Source organism: Lontra canadensis, unplaced genomic scaffold, assembly GCF_010015895.1.
Source record: "Lontra canadensis isolate GAN:19392208 unplaced genomic scaffold, GSC_riverotter_1.0 scaffold177, whole genome shotgun sequence".
NCBI classification, from domain to species: domain Eukaryota; kingdom Metazoa; phylum Chordata; class Mammalia; order Carnivora; family Mustelidae; genus Lontra; species Lontra canadensis.
This window is the reverse complement of record NW_022631171.1, coordinates 399000-417674: the sequence shown is the minus strand read 5'-3', so window position 1 is coordinate 417674 and position 18675 is coordinate 399000. Positions and strand designations below refer to the sequence as shown.

At 40.2% G+C, this 18675-nt stretch overlaps 1 protein-coding gene across 1 annotated transcript; it reads right to left on the bottom strand.

Annotated features, from left to right (window-relative positions):
* Positions 1-16256: 16256 nt before the first annotated feature.
* Positions 16257-17305, bottom strand: NPBWR1 (neuropeptides B and W receptor 1). The gene has a single exon (XM_032846583.1). It carries the CDS (start codon positions 17299-17301, stop codon positions 16306-16308), a length of 996 nt encoding a protein of 331 aa, XP_032702474.1. The 5' UTR covers positions 17302-17305; the 3' UTR covers positions 16257-16305.
* Between the last annotated feature and the right edge of the window lie 1370 nt (positions 17306-18675).

Genomic DNA, 18675 nt, shown 5'->3' with positions numbered 1-18675 from the left:
ACAAAAAATGTAAAAATAATCATGATGACAAAAATCTGTTGTTAGTTACACAGTATAAAATATAAGTAAATTAAAACACCAATAACCTCAAATGTGAGGGGGAGAGAAGGAAAGATGTAAAGCAGATAAGAATGCCATTGAAGTTAAGTCATTATTAACTTAAATGATGATGCTATAATGTGAAAATATTTGTGTAAGTCTCATGGTAACCACAAGTAAAAATCTGTAGTAATTGCACAAAAAAACTTGATAAAGCAATCAAACCATACTGATTTCAAAAGACATCAACACATACACACACACACACACACACACACACACACACACACCAGCTGGACAGGAAATAAGGAAAAATGGATCTACAAAACAACCAGAAAACAAGGAATAAAATGGCAGTAGTTAAGTCTTCACTTATCAGTAATTACTTAAAATGTAAACAGATTAAATTAATCAATCAAAAGACATAGAATGGTTGAATGAATAAAAACACAAGACCCAATGAAAATGCTGCCTACAAGAGATTCACTTAGCCTTAAAGACACATAAAGCCTGAGAGAGAGAGAGAAAAAAATATATATATATACATTTATATATATATATATATATATGAAGCAAACTGTAATAACACAACAAGCACAGAAGGGTAGCTACACTTATATGTATAAAAAAATAGACTTTGAAACTGGCAAAAAAAAGAGTCAAAGAATGTCATTATTTAATGATAAACATATCAATCCTTCAAGAAGGTATAACAGTTGGAAATATCTATGGTCTCAATATCAGAGCACTTAAATATAAGAAAGCAAAAACTAACAAAGCTAAAAAGAGAAATAAAAAGAGAAAAAGCTAAAAAGAAAAAAAAGCTAAAAAGATAAATAAACTATAATGGGTGGGGATTTTAATACTTCACTCTTAACAAGAGATAGATCATCCAGAAGGAGAATCAATGAGGAAACAGCACATCTGAACAGTATAGACCAAATGGACCTAGTAGATATACAGAGAACATTCTATCCAACAACAATAGAATGCACATTCTTTTCAAGTGCATGAGAAACATTTTCTAGGATAGACCATATGTCAGGCCAAAAAAAAGTCTTAGTAAATTCAAGAATATTGAATTCATACCAGGTATCTTCTCTAACCATAATGGTATGAAACCAAAATTAATGACAAGAGGAACACTGGAAAAATTACAAACACATTAAAATTAAACAACACTCTTCTGAACAAACTATGGGTCAAAGAAGATATTAAAGAGGAAGTCAAAAAACATCTTGAAACAAACAAAAATGGAAACACAACATATCAAAACTTATGAGATGCAGTAAAAGCAATTTTAGGAGGGAAGTTCATAGCAATAAATGCCTACATTAAGAAGCAACAAAGATATTCAAATCAACAACCTAACTTTATACCTTAAGGAATAAGACAAGAAAGTACTGAACCCAAAGTTAGCAAAGTAATCGAATAAAGATTACAGTAGTGGTAAATTAAATAGAAAATAGGAAAACAATAGAAAAGATCAACAAAACTAAAAGCTGAGTCTTTGAAAAACACAAAATTGACAAAACTTTAGCTAGACTAGCCAAGAAAGAGACAGGACCCAAGTAAACAAAATTACAAATGAAAAAGGGAACATCACAGATAAAACTAGAGAAATGGAAAGGATCATAAAAGGCTACTATGAACAACTATACTATACGCCAACAAATGGGAAAATCTAGAAGAAATTAAAAAATTTTTAGAAACATGCAAACTATGAAAAAAGGAGTGAGGAAGAAATAGAAAGTCTGAACAGAATAATTACTAGTAAGTAGATTCAATAAGTAATTTCATATCTTTCAATGGAGAAAAGCCCAGAACCAAACAGCTTCACTAGTGAACTTTACCAAACATTTAAAGAATTAACACCAACTCTCCTCAAACTCTTCCAAAAAATTTGAAGAATATAGAACTCCCAAACTCATTTTATGAGGCCAGCATTACCATGACACCAAAGCCAGAAAAAGATACTACCAGAAAAGAAAAATACAGACCAACATTCCTGAATATAGTTGCAAAAATTCTCAACAGAACGCTAACAAACCAAATTTAGGAACACATTAAAAGGATTATTTACCATGATCAAGTGGGATTGATATCTGGGATGTAAGGATGGCTCAGCATATGCAAATCAATCAATGATTAATATCATATTAATAGAATAAAAAAATGATCATCTCTATAGACACATAAAAAGTATCTGACAAAATTCAAGATCCGCTCATGATAAAAACTTCCAACAAACTAGGAGTGGAAGAAATGCACCTCAAAATAATGAAGGCCATATCAACTTGCATTCCCACCAAAATGTAAGAGGGTTCCCCTTTTTCCACATCCTCTTCAACACTAGTTTATTATCTTTTTGACTTTAGCCATTCTAACTGGTGTAAAGTGGTATCTCAATGTGGTTTTGATTTGAATCTCCCTGATGGATAATGATGATGAACATTTTTTCATGTATCTGTCAGCCATTTGTATGTCTTTGGGGAAGTGTCTGTTCATATCTTCTGCCCATTTTTTGACATGGTTATCTGTTTTGCGTGTGTTGAGTTTGAGGAGTTCCTTATAGATCTTGGATATCAGCCCTTTGTTTATAGTGTCATTTGCAAATATCTTCTCCCATTCCGTGGGTTGCCTCTTTGTTATGTTGACTGTTTCCTTTGCTGTGCAGAAACTTTTGATCTTGACGAAGTACTGTGATTCCTTAAGAAATTAAAAATACAGGTTTGAGAGAGGCAAGATGGCGGAGGAGTAGCAGACTGAAATGACATCAGATCCCAAGAGTTCAGCTAGATATGAATCAAACCATCCAAACACCTACAAACTCAACAGGAGATAGAAGAGAAGAAGAGCAGTAATTCTAGGAACAGAAAATCAACCACTTTCTGAAAGGTAGGACATATAGAGAAATGAATCTGAAGTGAAGGGAAGGTAGACCACAGGGGGAGAGGCTGGCTTCTGGCAAGCAGCAGAGAAGCAGAACACAAAATCAGAACATTTAGAAGTCTGCTCCACTGAGGGACATCACTCCAGAGGCTAACTGGGGGTGGAATCCTCATGGGGACACTGTGGTCTCAGGTCTCACACGGTCACAGAAAGATCAGGGGTGTCTGAGCATGGCAGAGCTTCCAGGTATCAGAGTGGGGAAGCTGACTACAGAGACAGAGCCAGAGAGTGAGCTTTCAGATTGGGGTTACCTTAAACCATGACCCAAGGTACAGTTGGGCCACTGCTCTTTGAGCAGGGACCCTGAAAGTGGCAGATCTGGGGAGACTCACCTTCCTGCTCCAGGAGGAGCAGTGCAGCAGGAATCTGCTGGGTTTGGAGCCCCCAAATGTGACCGTGCACCAGAGATAGAAATGCTCGTTCACAAGCCAGGTAAGCTCAGAGTGTGGCCATAGACCAGGGAGATGGGAATGATTCACTGATTATCTCTGAGGGTGCACTGAGGAGTGGGGCCCCAAGCTCTTGGTTCCTCTGGGCCCAAGATTGGGAAGCTGCCATTTTCATTCCCACCCTCCAAAGCTCTACAAAAAGTGTTCAGGGAACAAAAGCTCCAGAGAGTGAACCCAAGCAAATTACATAGCCCAGTCCTTGGCAAGGGAGGTGCAATTCTGCCTTGGGCAAAGACATTTAAGAATCAATGAAACAGGCACCTCCCCCAAAATATCAGCAAGAACATCCAGCCAAGACCAAGCTCACTGATCAAGGAGAACACTGGAACTCCAGAGCTAGGGAAAGCAACACATAGAATCCATAGCTTTTCCCTGTGATACTTAAGTCTTGCAAAGTTAAATTTTTTTAATTTTTATTTTTTTCTTGCTCTATTTTTTAACTTTTCCTCTCTCCTCTTTTAGCATTTTTAAACTACTTTATCTTAACAATACCTTTCTAAAAAAAAAAATCTTTTTAAATCTTCATTGTTATAGTCATATTTTATCCCTTCATTGTATTTAACCTTATTTTTTGTATACATAAAGGTTTTTTTTTTCCCAAAAAATTTTGGAATATAATTTCTTCTAATTGATCAAAATATACCCTAATTTTCCACATGGCTTTGTTCTAGTCTCCAGCCTGAGCACATTCCCTCCTCTTTTTTTTTTTTCTTTTTTCAACAAACTTATCAATTCCTTTTATAGAATTTTTTTAAGATTTTATTTATTTATTTGACAGAGAGAGAGAGAGATCACAAGCGGGCAGAGAGGCAGGCAGAGAGAGGAGGAAGCAGGTTCCCTGTTAAGCAGAGAGCCCAATGTGGGGCCCGATCCCAGGACCCTGAGATCATGACCTGAGCCTAAGGCAGAGGCTTAACTGACTGAGCCACCCAGGCACCCCCCTTTTGTAGAATTTTTTAAAAATTTTTCATCTTTACAGTTGTATTCCATCCCTTCATTGTGTTCACCCTTATTATTGTACATATACAAGTTTTCCTTTCTTTAAAATTTTGGGAGGTAGTTTCATCTAAGAGACCAAAACAATAAAAAATCAAGTGGGTGACTCTGTTCTATTCACATACCTATCATATATATATATATATATATATATATATATATATATATATATATTTAATTTCTTTTCCCCCCTTCTCCCCCTGGTTTTGAATCTCTTCTGATTTGTTCAGCATGCATTTTTCTGGGATTGTGACCAACCTTTTAGTATTTTATTCTTTGGTTCATATATTTTTATTTGGATAAAATAACAAGGTGGAAAAACTCACCACAAAATAAAATAAAATAAAATAAAATAAAATAAAATAAAATAAGAGGCAGTACCAATGCCTAGAGACCTAGTCAATATGGACATTGATAATATGTCAGAACTAGAGTTCAGAATGACAATTCTCAAGGTGCTAGCTGGGCTTGAAAAAGGCATGGAAGATATTAGAGAAACACTTTCTGGGGAAATAAAAGCATTTTCTGGAGAAATAAAAGAACTAAAATCTAACCAAGCTGAAATTTTAAAAAGCTATTAATGAGCTGTAATAAAAAATGGAGGCTTTCACTGCTAGGACAAATGCAGAAGACAGAATTAGTGATATAGAAGACCAAATGACAGAAAATAAAGAAGCTGAGCAAAAGAGAGACAAACAACTACTGGACCATGAGGGCAGAATTTGAGAGATAAGTGATACATAAGATGAAACAACATTAGAATAATTGGGATTCCAGAAGAAGAAGAAAGAGAGAGAGGGGCAGAAGGTTTTTGGAGCAAATTATAGTAGAGAATTTCCCTAATATGGCAAAGGGAACAAGCATCAAAATCCAGGAGGCACAGAGAATCCCCCTCAAAATCAAGAAAAATAGGTCCACACTCTGTCATCTAATAGTAAAATTTACAAGTCTTAGCGACAAAGAGAAAATCCTGAAAGCAGCCGGGGACAAAAAGTCTGTAACATAAAATGGTGAAAATATTAGATTGGCAGCAGACTTATCCACAGAGACCTGGCAGGCCAGAAAGAGCTGGCATGATATATTCAGAGCACTAAATGAGAAAAAAATGCAGCCAAGAATACTATATTCAGCCAGGCTCTCATTTAAAATAAAAGGAGAAATTAAAAGCTTCCAGGACAAACAAAAATTAAAAGAATTTGCAAACACCAAACCATCTCTACAGGAAATATTGAAAGGGGTTCTCTAAGCAAAGAGAGACCATAAAAGTAGTAGACCAGAAAGGAACAGAGACAATATACAGTAACAGTCACCTTACAGGCAATACAATGGCACTAAATTCATATCTTTCAATAGTTACCCTGAATGTAAATGGGTAAATGCCGCAATCAAAGACACAGGGTATCAGAATGGATAAAAAACCAAAACCAATTGATATGCTATCTACAAGAAACTCATTTTAGACCCAAAGACACCTCCAGATTTAAAGTGAGGGGGTGGAAAACAATGTATCATGCTAATGGACATCAAAAGAAAGCTGGAGTGGCATTCTATATATCAGACCAATTAGATTTTAAACCAAAGACTATAATAAGAGATGAGGAAGGACACTATATCATATTCAAAGGGTCTGTCCAACAAGATCTAACAATTTCAAATATCTATGCCCCTAACATTGGAACAGCCAACTATGTAAACCAATTAATAACAAAATCAAAGAAACACATCAACAATAATACAATAAGAGTAAGTGACTTTACCATCCCCCTCACTGAAATGGACAGATCATCCAAGCAAAAGATCAATAAGGAAATAAAGGCCTTAAATGACACACTGGACCAGATGGACATCACAGATATATTCAAAACATTTCATCCCAAAGCAACAGAATACACATTCTTCTCTAGTGCACATGGAACATTCTCCATATTAGAACACATCTTGGGTCATGAATAAGGTCTCAGCTGGGACCAAAAGATTTGGATCAATCCCTGCATATTTTCAGACCACAATGCTCTGATACTAGAACTCAATCACAAGAGGAAAGTTGGAAAGAACTCAAATACATGGAGGCTAAAGAGCATCCTACTGAAGAATGAATGGGTCAACCAAGAAATTAAAGAAGAATTGAAAAAAATTCATGGAAACAAATGAAAATGAAAATACAACTGTTCAAAATCTTTGGGACACAGCAAAGGTGGTCCTGAGAGGAAAGTATATAGCAATACAAGCCTTTCTCAAGAAACAAGAAAGGTCTCAAGTACACAACCTAACTCTATACTGACAGGAGCTGGAGAAAAAACAACAAAGAAAGCCTAAACCCAGCAGGAGAAGAGAAATAATAAAGATCAGAAGAGAAATCAATGAAATAAAAACCAAAAGAACAGTAGAACAGATCAACGAAACTAGGAGCTGGTTCTTTGAAAGAATTAGTAAGGTTGATAAACCCTTGGCCAGACTTATCAAAAAGAAAAGAGAAAGGACCCAAATAAATTAGTGAATGAAAGAGGAGAGAGCACAACCAACATCAAAGAAATATAAAAAAATTATAAGAACATAGTATGAACAACTTTACACCAGCAAATTTGGCAATTTGGAAGAAATGGATGCATTCCTAGAGATATACAAACTACCAAAACTGAATCAGGAAGAAATAGAAGACCTGAACAGACCCATAACCAGTAAGGAGATTGAAGCAGTCACCAAAAATCTCCCAACAAACAAGAGCCCAGGGCCAGATGGCTTCCCAGTTGAATTCTACCAAACATTTAAAGAAGAATTAATACCTAGTTTCCTGATACTGTTCCCAAAAGTAGAAATGGAATAGAAAACTTCCAAAGTCATTTTATGAGGCCAGGATTACCTTGATCCCAAAACCAGGCAAAGAGGCAACCAGAGGATAATTATAGACTGATATCCTTTATGAACACAGATGTGAAAATTCTCACCAAAATACTAGCCAGTAGCATCCAACAGTACATTAAAAAGATTTTTTGCCACAACCAAGCGGGATTTATTCCTGGGCTTCAAGGTTGGTTCAAAATCCACAAATCAATCAATGTAATATAACACATTAATAAAAGAAAGAGCAAGAATCATATGATACTCGCAATAGATGCAGACAAAGCATTTGATGAAGTACAGCATCCTTTCTTGATCAAAATTCTTCAACATGTAGGGATAGGAGGTACATACCCAAATATCACCAATGCCATCTATGAAAAACCTACTGTGAATATCATTCCCAATGAGGAAAAATTGAGAGTTTTCCCCCTAAGATCAGGAACACGGCAGGGATGTCCACTATCACTGCTGCTATTCAACATAGTACTAGAAGTCCCACCCTCAACAATCAGACAGAAAAAGAAATAAAAGACATCCAAATTAGCAAAGAAGAAGTCAAACTCTCACTCTTTGCAGATTTATGAAACTTTATGTGGAAAACCAAAACACTCCACTCCAAAACTGCTAGAACTCATACAGGAATTCAGTAAAGTCTCAGGATATAAAATCAATGCACAGAAATCAGTAACATTTCTATACACCAACAGCAAGACAGAAGAAAGAGAAATTAAGGGGTCAGTCCCATTTACAATTGCACCCAAAACCATAATATACTAGGAATTAAACCTAATCAAAGAGGCAAAGAATCTGTACTCAGAAAACTATAAAGGATTCATGAAGGAAATTGAGGAAGACACAAAGAAATTGAAAAATGTTCCATGCTCATGGATTGGATGAACAAATGTTGTGAAAAGGTCTATGCTACCTCTATGCTACCTAGAGCAATATGCACATTTAATGCAATCCCTATCAAAATCCCATCAACTTTTTTCAAAGAAATGGAACAAATCATCCTAAAATTTATATGGAACCAGAAAAGACCCCGAATAGCCAGAGAAATGTTTAAAAGAAAGCCAAAGGTTGGTGGCATCACAATCCCAGACTTCAAGCTCTATTAGAAAGCTGTAACCAGCAAGACAGTATGGTACTGGCACAAAGACAGACACATAGACCAACGGAACAGAATAGAGAACCCAGAAATAGACCCTCAACTCTATGGCCAAATAATCTTTGACAAAGCAGGAATAAATGTCCAATGGGAAAAAGACAGTCTCTTCAACAAATGGTTTTGGGAAAATTGGACAGCTACATGCAGAAGAATGAAACTAGACCATTTCCTTCCACCACACACAAAAATAGACTCAAAATGGATGAAAGACCTCAATGTGAGACAGGAATCCATCAAAATCCTTGAGGAGAAAACAGGCAGAAACCTCTTCAACCTCAGCAAGAGCAACCTCTCCCTAGAAACATCACCAAAGGCAAGGGAAGCAAGGGCAAAAATGAACTATTGGGACTTCATCAAGATCAGAAGCTTTTGCACAGCAAAGAAAACAGTCAACAAAACCAAAAGACAATCAATAGAATGGGAAAAGATATTCGCAAATGACATATCAGATAAAGGACTTGTATCCAAAATGTATAAATAACTTATCTAACTCAACACCCAAAGAACAAATAATCTAATCAAGAAATGGGCAGAGGACATGAGCAGACATTTCTGCAAAGAAGACATCCAGATGGCCAACAGACACATGAAAAAGTGCTCCACATCACTCGGCATCAGGGAAATACAAATCAAAACCACAATGAGGTAGCACCTCACATCAGTTAGAATGGCTAAAATTAACAAGTCAGGAAATGACAGATGCTGGTGAGAATGCAGAGAAAGAGGAACCCTCCTACACTGTTGGTGGGAATGCAAACTGGTGCAACCACTCTGGAAAACGGTATGGAGATTCCTCAAAAAGTTGAAAATAGAGCTACCCTACGACCCAGGATTCACTCTAGTGGGTATTTACCCTAGAGATACATATGTAGTGATCTGAAGGGGCATGTGCACCCGAATGTTTATAGCAGTAATATCCACAATAGCCAAACTATGGAAAGAACCTAGATGTCCATCAACAGATGAATGGATACAGAAGAAATGGTATATATACACAATGGAATACTATGCAGCCTTCAAAACAAATGAAATCTTGCCATTTGCAACAATGTGGATGGAACTAGAGGATATTATGCTGAATGAAATAAGTGAATCAGAGAAAGACAATTATCATATGATCTCCCTGATATGAGAAATTTGAGAGGCAGAGTGGGGGATTTGGGGGTAGGGAAGGAAAAAATGAAACAAGATGGGATCAGGAGGGAGACAAAGCATAAGAGACTCATAATCTTACAAAACAGACTGAGGGTTGCTAGGGGTGTTGGAGAGGGTGGATGGGTTATGTACACTGGGAAGGGTATGTGTTATGGTGAGTGCTGTGAAGTGTGTAAGCCTGACGATTCACAGAACTGTACCCCTGGGTCTAATAATACATTATATGTTAATAAAAATAATTTTAAAAAGAGAAAAAAAGAAATTAAACATAGAACTACCCTATGACCCTGAGATTTCACTACTGGGTATTTACCCCAAAGATACAGATGTAGTGAAAAGAAGGGCCATCTGTACCCCAATGTTCATAGCAGCAATGGCCATAGTCGCCAAACTGTGGAAAGAACCAAGATGCCCTTCAACAGACGACCAATGGATAAAGAAGATATGGCCCATCTATACAATGGAGTATGATGCCTCCAACAGAAAGGATGAATACCCAACTTTTGTATCAACATGGATGGAACTAGAAGAGATTATGCTGAGTGAAATAAGTCAAACAGAGAGAGTCAATTATCATATGGTTTCACTTACTTGTGGAGCATAAGAAATAACAAGGAGGACACTGTGAGATGGAAAGGAGAATTGACTTGAGGGAATTTGGAAGGGGAGATGAACCATGAGAGACTGTGGACTCTGAGAAAAAATCTGAGGGTTTTGGAGAGGAGGGGGATGAGGGGGTGGATGAACCTGGTGATGGGTATTAAGGAGGGCATGTATTGTATGGAGCATTGGGTTTGGTGCATAAACAATGAATTTTGGAACACTGAAAATAAAATTAAATTAAATTAAAAAAAAATGAAGGCCACATATGATAAGCCCACAGCTATCATCATACTGAATGGTGTATGTTTGAAAACTTTTCCTCTAAGATCAGACATATAGCTGGAAGTCTTTGCCAGAAACATCAGGAAAGAAAAGAATTAAAAGGAATCAGAATTCAAAAGAAAGAAGTCAAATTGTCCTATTTGTTGAATATGCATGATTTTATATGTAAAAAATCCTAAAACGTTCACAAAAAAAGATAGATATAATCAACAAATGCAGTAAAGTGGCAGGATAGAAAGGTAACAGACAAAAATCCATAGGATTTCTATATACTAACACTGAATTATCTGAAAATGAAATAAAGAAATGATCCCATTTACAATAGAATCAGAAACAATATAATACTTAGGAATAAGTTTAACCAAAGAAGTGAAAGATCTCTACTCCGAAAACTACAAGACATTGATGAAAGAAATCAAAGGTACAAATAAATGGAAAGGTATCCCATATTCATGGATTGGAAAAATATTGTTTAAAATGCCAATGGTACCCAAATGCCATCTGTAGATCCAATGCAATCCCTATCAAAATCCAATGCCATTTTTATTGTAGAAAAAAAAATCTTATAACTTACATGGAACTACAAAAGACCCCAAATAGCCAAAGCAATCCTGAGAAAAAAACAAAATGGGAGGCATGACCCTTCCTGATTTCAAGTTTTATTATAAAGATACATGTACCCATATGTTTACGGAAGCATTATTTACAATAGCCAAGATATGAAAACAACCCAAGTGTCCATCCATAGATGAATGGATAAGGAAGAAGTGCTATACATATGATAGAATATTTCAGAGCCAAAAGAAAGAATGGAATCTTGCCATTTGCAAAAACATGAGGGTATAATGTTAAGTGAAATAAGTCAGTCAGAAAAAGACAAATACCATATGATTTCACTCATATGTAGAAATTGGGAAACAAAGGAAACAAAGAAAAAAGTAGCAAACAAAAAACTAGACTCTTAAATACAGAGAACTGTTAGTTGCCAGAGGGGACTGCGTAGGGGGATGGGGGAAATAGGTAAAGGGGATTAAAGAGTACACTTAGGATGATGAGAACTGAGTAATGTATAGAATTGTTGAATCATTATATTGTACACCTGAAACTAATATAACACTGTATGTTAATTATATTTGAATTAAAAAAAAAAAACAACTGGGACACCTCCGCTGATCACCTCGTCTTTCTTAGAGAAAAAAAAAAAAAGATGCTTTGTGCACAAAAAGATGCTGAGCTGACTCCCCAGGCCATGGCGTAATGGGACATCTAGTCAAAGATGGCATTTGAGGCATTTGCTGGGAATGCAAACTCCTCTTGCTGCCAGTAGGTATTTGTCAAAAGAGGAATCCTGTTCTGGATTGTGGGAAGCACACAGTTCATTCATTTTAACAGTTTCTCAAAGATGTCATTTTAACTTTTGTTCCCTTCCCCCATTTTTTTAAATTGATATGATATATCTTTGTGTAACCTTATATGATATAAATAAATAAATGTACTTCGCCCTAAACTGAAGGACAGTGTCATCCATTGCAAAACTCTATTCTATATAAACAGAAGTCCCATTAACATTCTATCTTTCATAAATGGTGCATCCTAGAGCACAACTCCATATGTATAAAGCATTCACATTACAATCAGTTGAAGGGAGAATGCAGCCAGTCCTGGTCCAGAAATTTTTATTCTTATATAACCTTTAACAACATCATGCACACCATGCACCTTCAAGATTCTGAATTAGGATTGAAGTTCTATTAGTTAATCTTATCCCTTATCCTCCCTTTGTATGACATGATGAAATAGTAGGTATATCTTGTTTAAGCCATTAAATATTTCAAAGACCTCAGTGTGTTCCATGGTCTAATAATTCTGAATTACACATGGCAATCAATTTCATCTCTGTTGGAATAGGATGAGACAATTCCTAGAAAAGGAAACAGATGGCTCTGATTGGTCTTGATTAGTCTTTGTGCCTGGCCAAATGGACCCAGCTCCTTGTATCTCACTTTTCATCTATATAAAATGGGACTAAAATGTCAGACCCAAAGTTATCCTAGTAAAGGACCACTATGTGAAGCATTCTCTGATTCCTTCCTTAATCTGGATAAGCATAGGTAAGTGCCATCCGTGGTGGTGGGATATTGTTTGTTGTTTTTCAGGCATGTTGCTGAGGGAGGGAAGGGAGGTTTCTTTCCTTCTCTCTCTCTCTTTAGATATTTATTTGTTATTTATTTATTTATTTATTTATTTATTTATTTATTTATTTATTCATTTGACAGAGGAAGGGAGCGAGAACAAGCAGGGGAAGCAGCAAGCAGAGGGAGAGGGAGAAGCAGGCTTTCTTCCTACCTGGAAACCCCATGAGGGGCTCGATCCCAGGACTCCGGGATCATGACCTGAGCCAAAGCCAAAAACTCAACTAACTGAGGCACCCAGGAAAGCTTTCTCTAAATTCAAGGGATTTTCTGGTTAGCCCCTTCCCCTTACACACGAGAGCCATGTCTATGCTCACTGTTAACTAAAATAGAAAAATGTGTGCCAATAACAGAAGTAATTTCTCTCCCATCTCATTCTCTATATAAGTTGTTCAAATATTAAATAAACAAGGTTTGTGATTATTTGACAAAAGTTTATCATTCTTTTTTTGCCCGGCACATGTCACAGAGCTTTTGTGCTAATCAGCAGTTAGACGTCATTTTCACAATCAACTAAAATAAAGGGGGGGGGTGTTCATTCTTAATCTTGCCCTGTCAAATACTTCTATTTATTCACTACTTACCCATTAGATAACTTTTCCTCAAAGGCATTAAGGTGACTAAATTATGGATTCCATATTCTCAAGCAATAGAATATTCACTTATCACACAGAATACTTCAACTATTTTTTCAGAATGTTTCATTTTTTATTTTAAACTGAGCTTCTTTCAGTGTGGACTAATAGCATTTTTGTATTTTTCAAGCAAAAGCTTAAACACACACATTACATAAGTTTACTAAACTAAAACCAAATAGACATTTTTAAACATCAGAAATTGTATAATCAAACAACAGTTTACACGAAGACTGCAAGAATTCAACACAGAGTTAAGACCTTTTCAATAGAAATATAAGTAAAATCTATTTGTACATGGCTGTTTGTGTATTTATTCTACTTAGTACCTAAGACATAAAAAGCAATTCTGAGACATACAGTTTGGGTTTTCTATATGCTAATATGAAGGCAACAAACTAGAAATAATGACACAACGATTTATCCAATGACTTAGAAAGCCAAGGTGAAACTGAACTGAGTTCTATTTAATCCCCCGCATACTGTACCAGGACCCCTACCCATAACTTGCTGTGGCCAACACAGTGATGTCAGTCCATCTTTTCCAATAGTCCTCTCCAAGATTCTGAGACAGCCCCAGGTGAATCTGTGGTTAGGATGACACAGTAGAAAGATGAATTACTCAGCTCTCTCCCACTCTGCGTCCAAAGAATGTCAAACTACAGCTCCTGGGTTGATGAAAACAGGTGAGGTTTCAAATCCACATGACTGCAACTGGATGTGTTTGTGGCCAAATATCCACTTGACTCTTTGTCCATCACGTTAGATGTAGAAGTTACTCTAAACTTAAAATTTGAATTTAAAAAAAAAGTACTGAGGATTCATAAAAGAATTTTGTGAGTAATAAAGGAAATCAATAAAATATATCCAAGAAATTTGAAAGATATTGCAATAAATTCCAAGAGGTCTGAAGCCCACCAGCAAAGGATTGCTCAAAGGTACATCATTCAAAATGCAATGGAGACATAAAAGAACAAACAAAACTGTATTTGGACAATTTACTACTATTGGTTACTGGAGTGGGTTTCTAAATTTATGTTTTTTAAACTGATAGCTATGAATTACTGTTTCTAATAACTCTGAGGGCCAAGGAATAAATTGTCATTCACTAAAATTAGAAAGGGAGCTTACTTTCTCCCACCCAAAAGAGATTTTTTCCCTTCCATATACTTATACAAGGTATTTTGTAGCTAAATAATTGAGAAATTGAGTCATGCCCATCAAACAAAGCAAGCTACACCTGCCAGGAACACTCACTCTTTTTCACACCTAACACTGCACTACAAGAAACAAGTATTTCTATAAATTTTCATTGTTGTTTGGAATTAATCCCAGAGAAAAACTATCCCTTTGAAACATTGTAATCAAGGGCTATAGTCTGGTTAAGCCTCTGCCCTCATGTCTGAGGTGTAAACTGCAAATGGTTGGGTAAATCTAAGCCTCTGTCCTCTCTTAATCCATTTTTGTCTTCCATAAGAGAAGATAAAAATAAAGACAGGGTGCTGGCCGGGCTCCCTCGTGATTACAGTACTAGATTATTTACCAGGTTCACCTGACTAGCACTAAGGAATAAAGCATAGGTAATTGATAGCTCCCTGTAGAAAGGAATCCAGTAGAGAAAAATATGAAGATGTCAGTCATTTCAGCTTCCTGGTTCTCCCTCAAGCAAAAGGGATGAAGAATAGGAGGAGAAAGGGATCGAAGGAACGGATACGCATTTCACTTTTTAATCTCATTTTGTCCTCAGAAATTTGTGAGATTAGGACATATGTATTTATAAACTCAGTCCTGAAAAATAATGTTCGCACAAAGAATTGCAACGAACTGGTCCAAGTGGTATGAAAGGTCGCCTGGGGCAAAGGGACGTAGCAGTACTTGACTCAATTGTGGAAAGCAGAGAAGATAGGTAACCCAGAGGTGTAAATTGCCTTTTTAGTAGGTGCGGAGTTCTATTCTCAGGCGCTCGGCGCGGGACAGCAGGCCCCGCAAGGGGGCGCCACAACAGCGCTCCTGGGAGCCTCGAGGCTCGGGGCCTCTCAGAGCAGGGCGAGCCAGCTCCCCCGCAAAGTCTGAGAGTCATGGAGCGTTTTCGAGAAAGAGTAGGAGTAGGGGGAAAGGAAACGCAGAGATAAAGGGAGCTAAAACGGGAAGAGGGAATTATCACAGTTCTCATCACCATTTTAGGTAGTTACAGCCAAGCTCCAACCTTCTTTACCCAATCCCACGCCTCCTCTAGACACACACGCACGCACATACACCCGCACGCTCCACGAGACCCCCCCGCTCCTCAGAGCGGCGAGCGCCAAACACAGGAGACTTGACCTTTTCCCCAGCGATTAGGGCAAGCGAAGAAGTGCTAAAGGTCCTGGCCAGGCTGCTCACGGGTTTTGAGCAAAAGCGCAGGCAGTCGCTGCGGGAAACCGAAGTAGCAAGGGTGCAGGGCGAGCGCGGAGCCGACGCCTAGGGGCGCCCCCGGCATCCTCGGGACTCTTCTAGCCCCCATCCCCACCTCCGCCTCCGCCTCCCGGTATCCAGGGATAGCGCTGAGTGCTCCACCTAGGGCCTGAGTTAAGAACGCCCTGGGCGGGTGGAGAAAGGGGGAAGGGGCAGAGGCCTCCCAGCACCACTGCCGCCCTCTTCCTCCCTTCCCGACCTCCCTGTCAAATTCGGGGGTCAACTCGGTGCCCTTTGGCATTAGGGAGAGCTCCTCTTGCGTTCTCATTCTCAACAGTTCTCATACTTAGCGTGGTCCTGCATTATCTGGAGGGTTTGGTATATTCAAACTGAGGGCGCAGCCCTAGTGCGTCGGATTCCCTATGTCTGAGCCGGAGCCCAAGAATCTGGATCTTTAGCAAGTTTTCGGGGACGGGGGCAGGAGCCTACAGCTCAGGAATGCCTCCCGAGCGCCGCGGGCGCCCTCCCCTCTGCACCGGCCGGAGCTGGAGCAGCCAGGACTGGGGCGCAGGGCGCGCGAAAGGGTGTGGGGAGGAGGGTTAAGCGGCAGCCCGGCAGGCCAGCAGCTGGCGAAGGCTCCTACGGAAGCTGTCGTCCAGGAAGGCATAAAGAAAGGGGTTGAGGCAGCTGTTGGCGTAACTCAAGCTGGTGATGAAGTAGGAGAGCGCGATGACAAGAGGCGTCTGAGGGAGGTCAGTAGTGAGCGCCACCACGGTGCTCAGGTGGTAGGGAGTCCAGCAGAGGAGGCACACGGCCAGGATAGCCACCACCAATAGAGTCACCCGCTTCTTAGCGCGATCCAGAGCCTTGGCTTGGCTGTCCAGCCGTATGGCGCGCAGTCGGCACAGCAGGATGCTGTAGAAAACGCAGATGGTGGACACGGGGATGGCGAAGCCGAGCACAAGCGTATAGAGGCGGCTCGCCCGCCACCAGAAGGCCTCTGGCTGCGGGAAGACCAGCACGCACTGGCGCCGGCCCTGCTCGTCGTCGAGCCGGGCGAAGACCGCGAAGGGCAGCACGACCAGCGTCACGAGTCCCCACACGGCCAGGCTCACTGCGCGCGCGGCGCTATACGTGCGGCCAGCCACCCGGCGTGACTCGGCGGTGGCCAGCACTACCAGGTAGCGGTCGGCGCTCATGACCGTGAGGAAGTAGAGGCTGGAGAACGTGTTGTACTGGTCGATGGCCACGATGAGCTTGCACATGAGCTCCCCAAAAGGCCACTGCTGCAGCAGGAAGTCAGCGATGTTGATGGGCAGCACGAGCGTGAAGAGCTCGTCGGCGATGGCCAGGTTGAGGATAAACAGGTTGGTGACGGTCTTCATGCGGGGCGCCCGCAGCAGCACGTACAGCACTGCCGAGTTGCCTGCCAGCCCCACGGCGCAGATAACCGCGTAGACGACGGGCACCGCCACCGCAAGCGGCTGAGGCAGTGGCGGCAGCGGCGGCGGGCTCGATGCGTTGGGGCAGCCCAGCGCAGGGCTCAAGCACGACGTGTTGGCTGGCCCCAGCTCCGAAAATGACGCGTTGTGCATGCCGGCCAGGGCAGAGGGGCCGGCGACCCCGTTTCCTCCACCAATGCCCTGCGAGGCGCTGCAGTTCCCCCAGCCCGCGTCTGCGCGGACCTACACTCCAAGTCCTTCTGCCGCTTCCCCGGGGGAGGCTCGTTCCTGGCAGTCCTTTTAGCCCCCAGTCGCCGCGGACTCCCGGGCTGCAAAACGGAATTGAAAGCACGGGTTATGATGATCGACGTGCGACTATACCGAGAGGTGCGGTTCCGAGGGGAGGGGAAGGGAGAGGAGGGGTGGCGCGGCGCCCCAAATCTGCCCCCATGTGATGGTTCTCTGCTACCTGTTGAAATCTTATTCTAACCAGTTGAATACAACGAACAAAGTCCTACAGAGTAAAGAGTCCTTACCTTTTATATGAAAAATACAAACCCGTCTCTTCTTTAAGACGCCCCTGGCCGACACGGGTCTCCTAGGTTCTGTGCTACCTCCTTAGTAGCAAGTTCAGTAGCAACCTCTATCTCACTCAGGAGCTCAGGGAAGGGGCTCCTTTTCCGGAGGGTCAGGAGAGGAGGCCGCCGGCTGCGGTGACCACTGCTGCGGAGCCAGCCAAAGTCCCCTTCACTGCTTCTGCCCCAGGCGCCAGCTCGCGTCTCCACGGGTTCAGCCTGCGCGCCTGGAAGCTTAGGGATGGCGCAGCCGCAAGGGCTCTCCACTGACCCAACCGCCTCCCGCACCACCCCCACCCCACCCCAGCGGTGGGACAGAAAACCGCATTACTCATAAACCTTTTTCCCTTCCCTATGGACGTCACTCCACTTGAATTAATAAAAAAAAAAAAAAAAACCTCCCAGTTAAGAATTAAATTTAAGAGAAACAAAGCAAAGATATTGGTGGTGGTCTCTTTTAATAGAGCAATGCAGTTGAGACTCCCATTCTATTTTTTAAAACACCATACCCCAGATGAGTGAATGTAATTTTAAATTTTAAGTTACTTTTATACTACATAGCTAAACAGAAGGGAGAAATGAATGTAATTTTAAAATGCAAATCACCTGTTTTCTAATACTCTGGTCTTCACAGGATTATTAAATCGTTATTAACAAATAATGGTGGACAATTTGAGATACTTTAGTCTTTCTAAATAAACATATAAATAAAACTATTAACAAATAAACTGCTTCTGAAAGCCTTTTAGTGTACTACGACTTAGTGCATATTTCGTAAAACGTTCAGGTTGTTCAACACACTACACTGATTCTCACACACGCATTTCTGATTTTCCTGGTAAGAGAATTACCCGGCAGTGGTAGCAGTGTGGCCAAGCAAGGCAAAGCAGGGGCAGATATGGGTGGGGCAGATTTGGACTGCAATGTTCCTACCTCACAGAGCCAGAGTCTT

Bases quoted from the DNA above. Each gene is read 5' to 3' on its own strand.
- NPBWR1 (XM_032846583.1), bottom strand. From the start codon at position 17,301: ATGCACAACGCGTCATTTTCGGAGCTGGGGCCAGCCAACACGTCGTGC.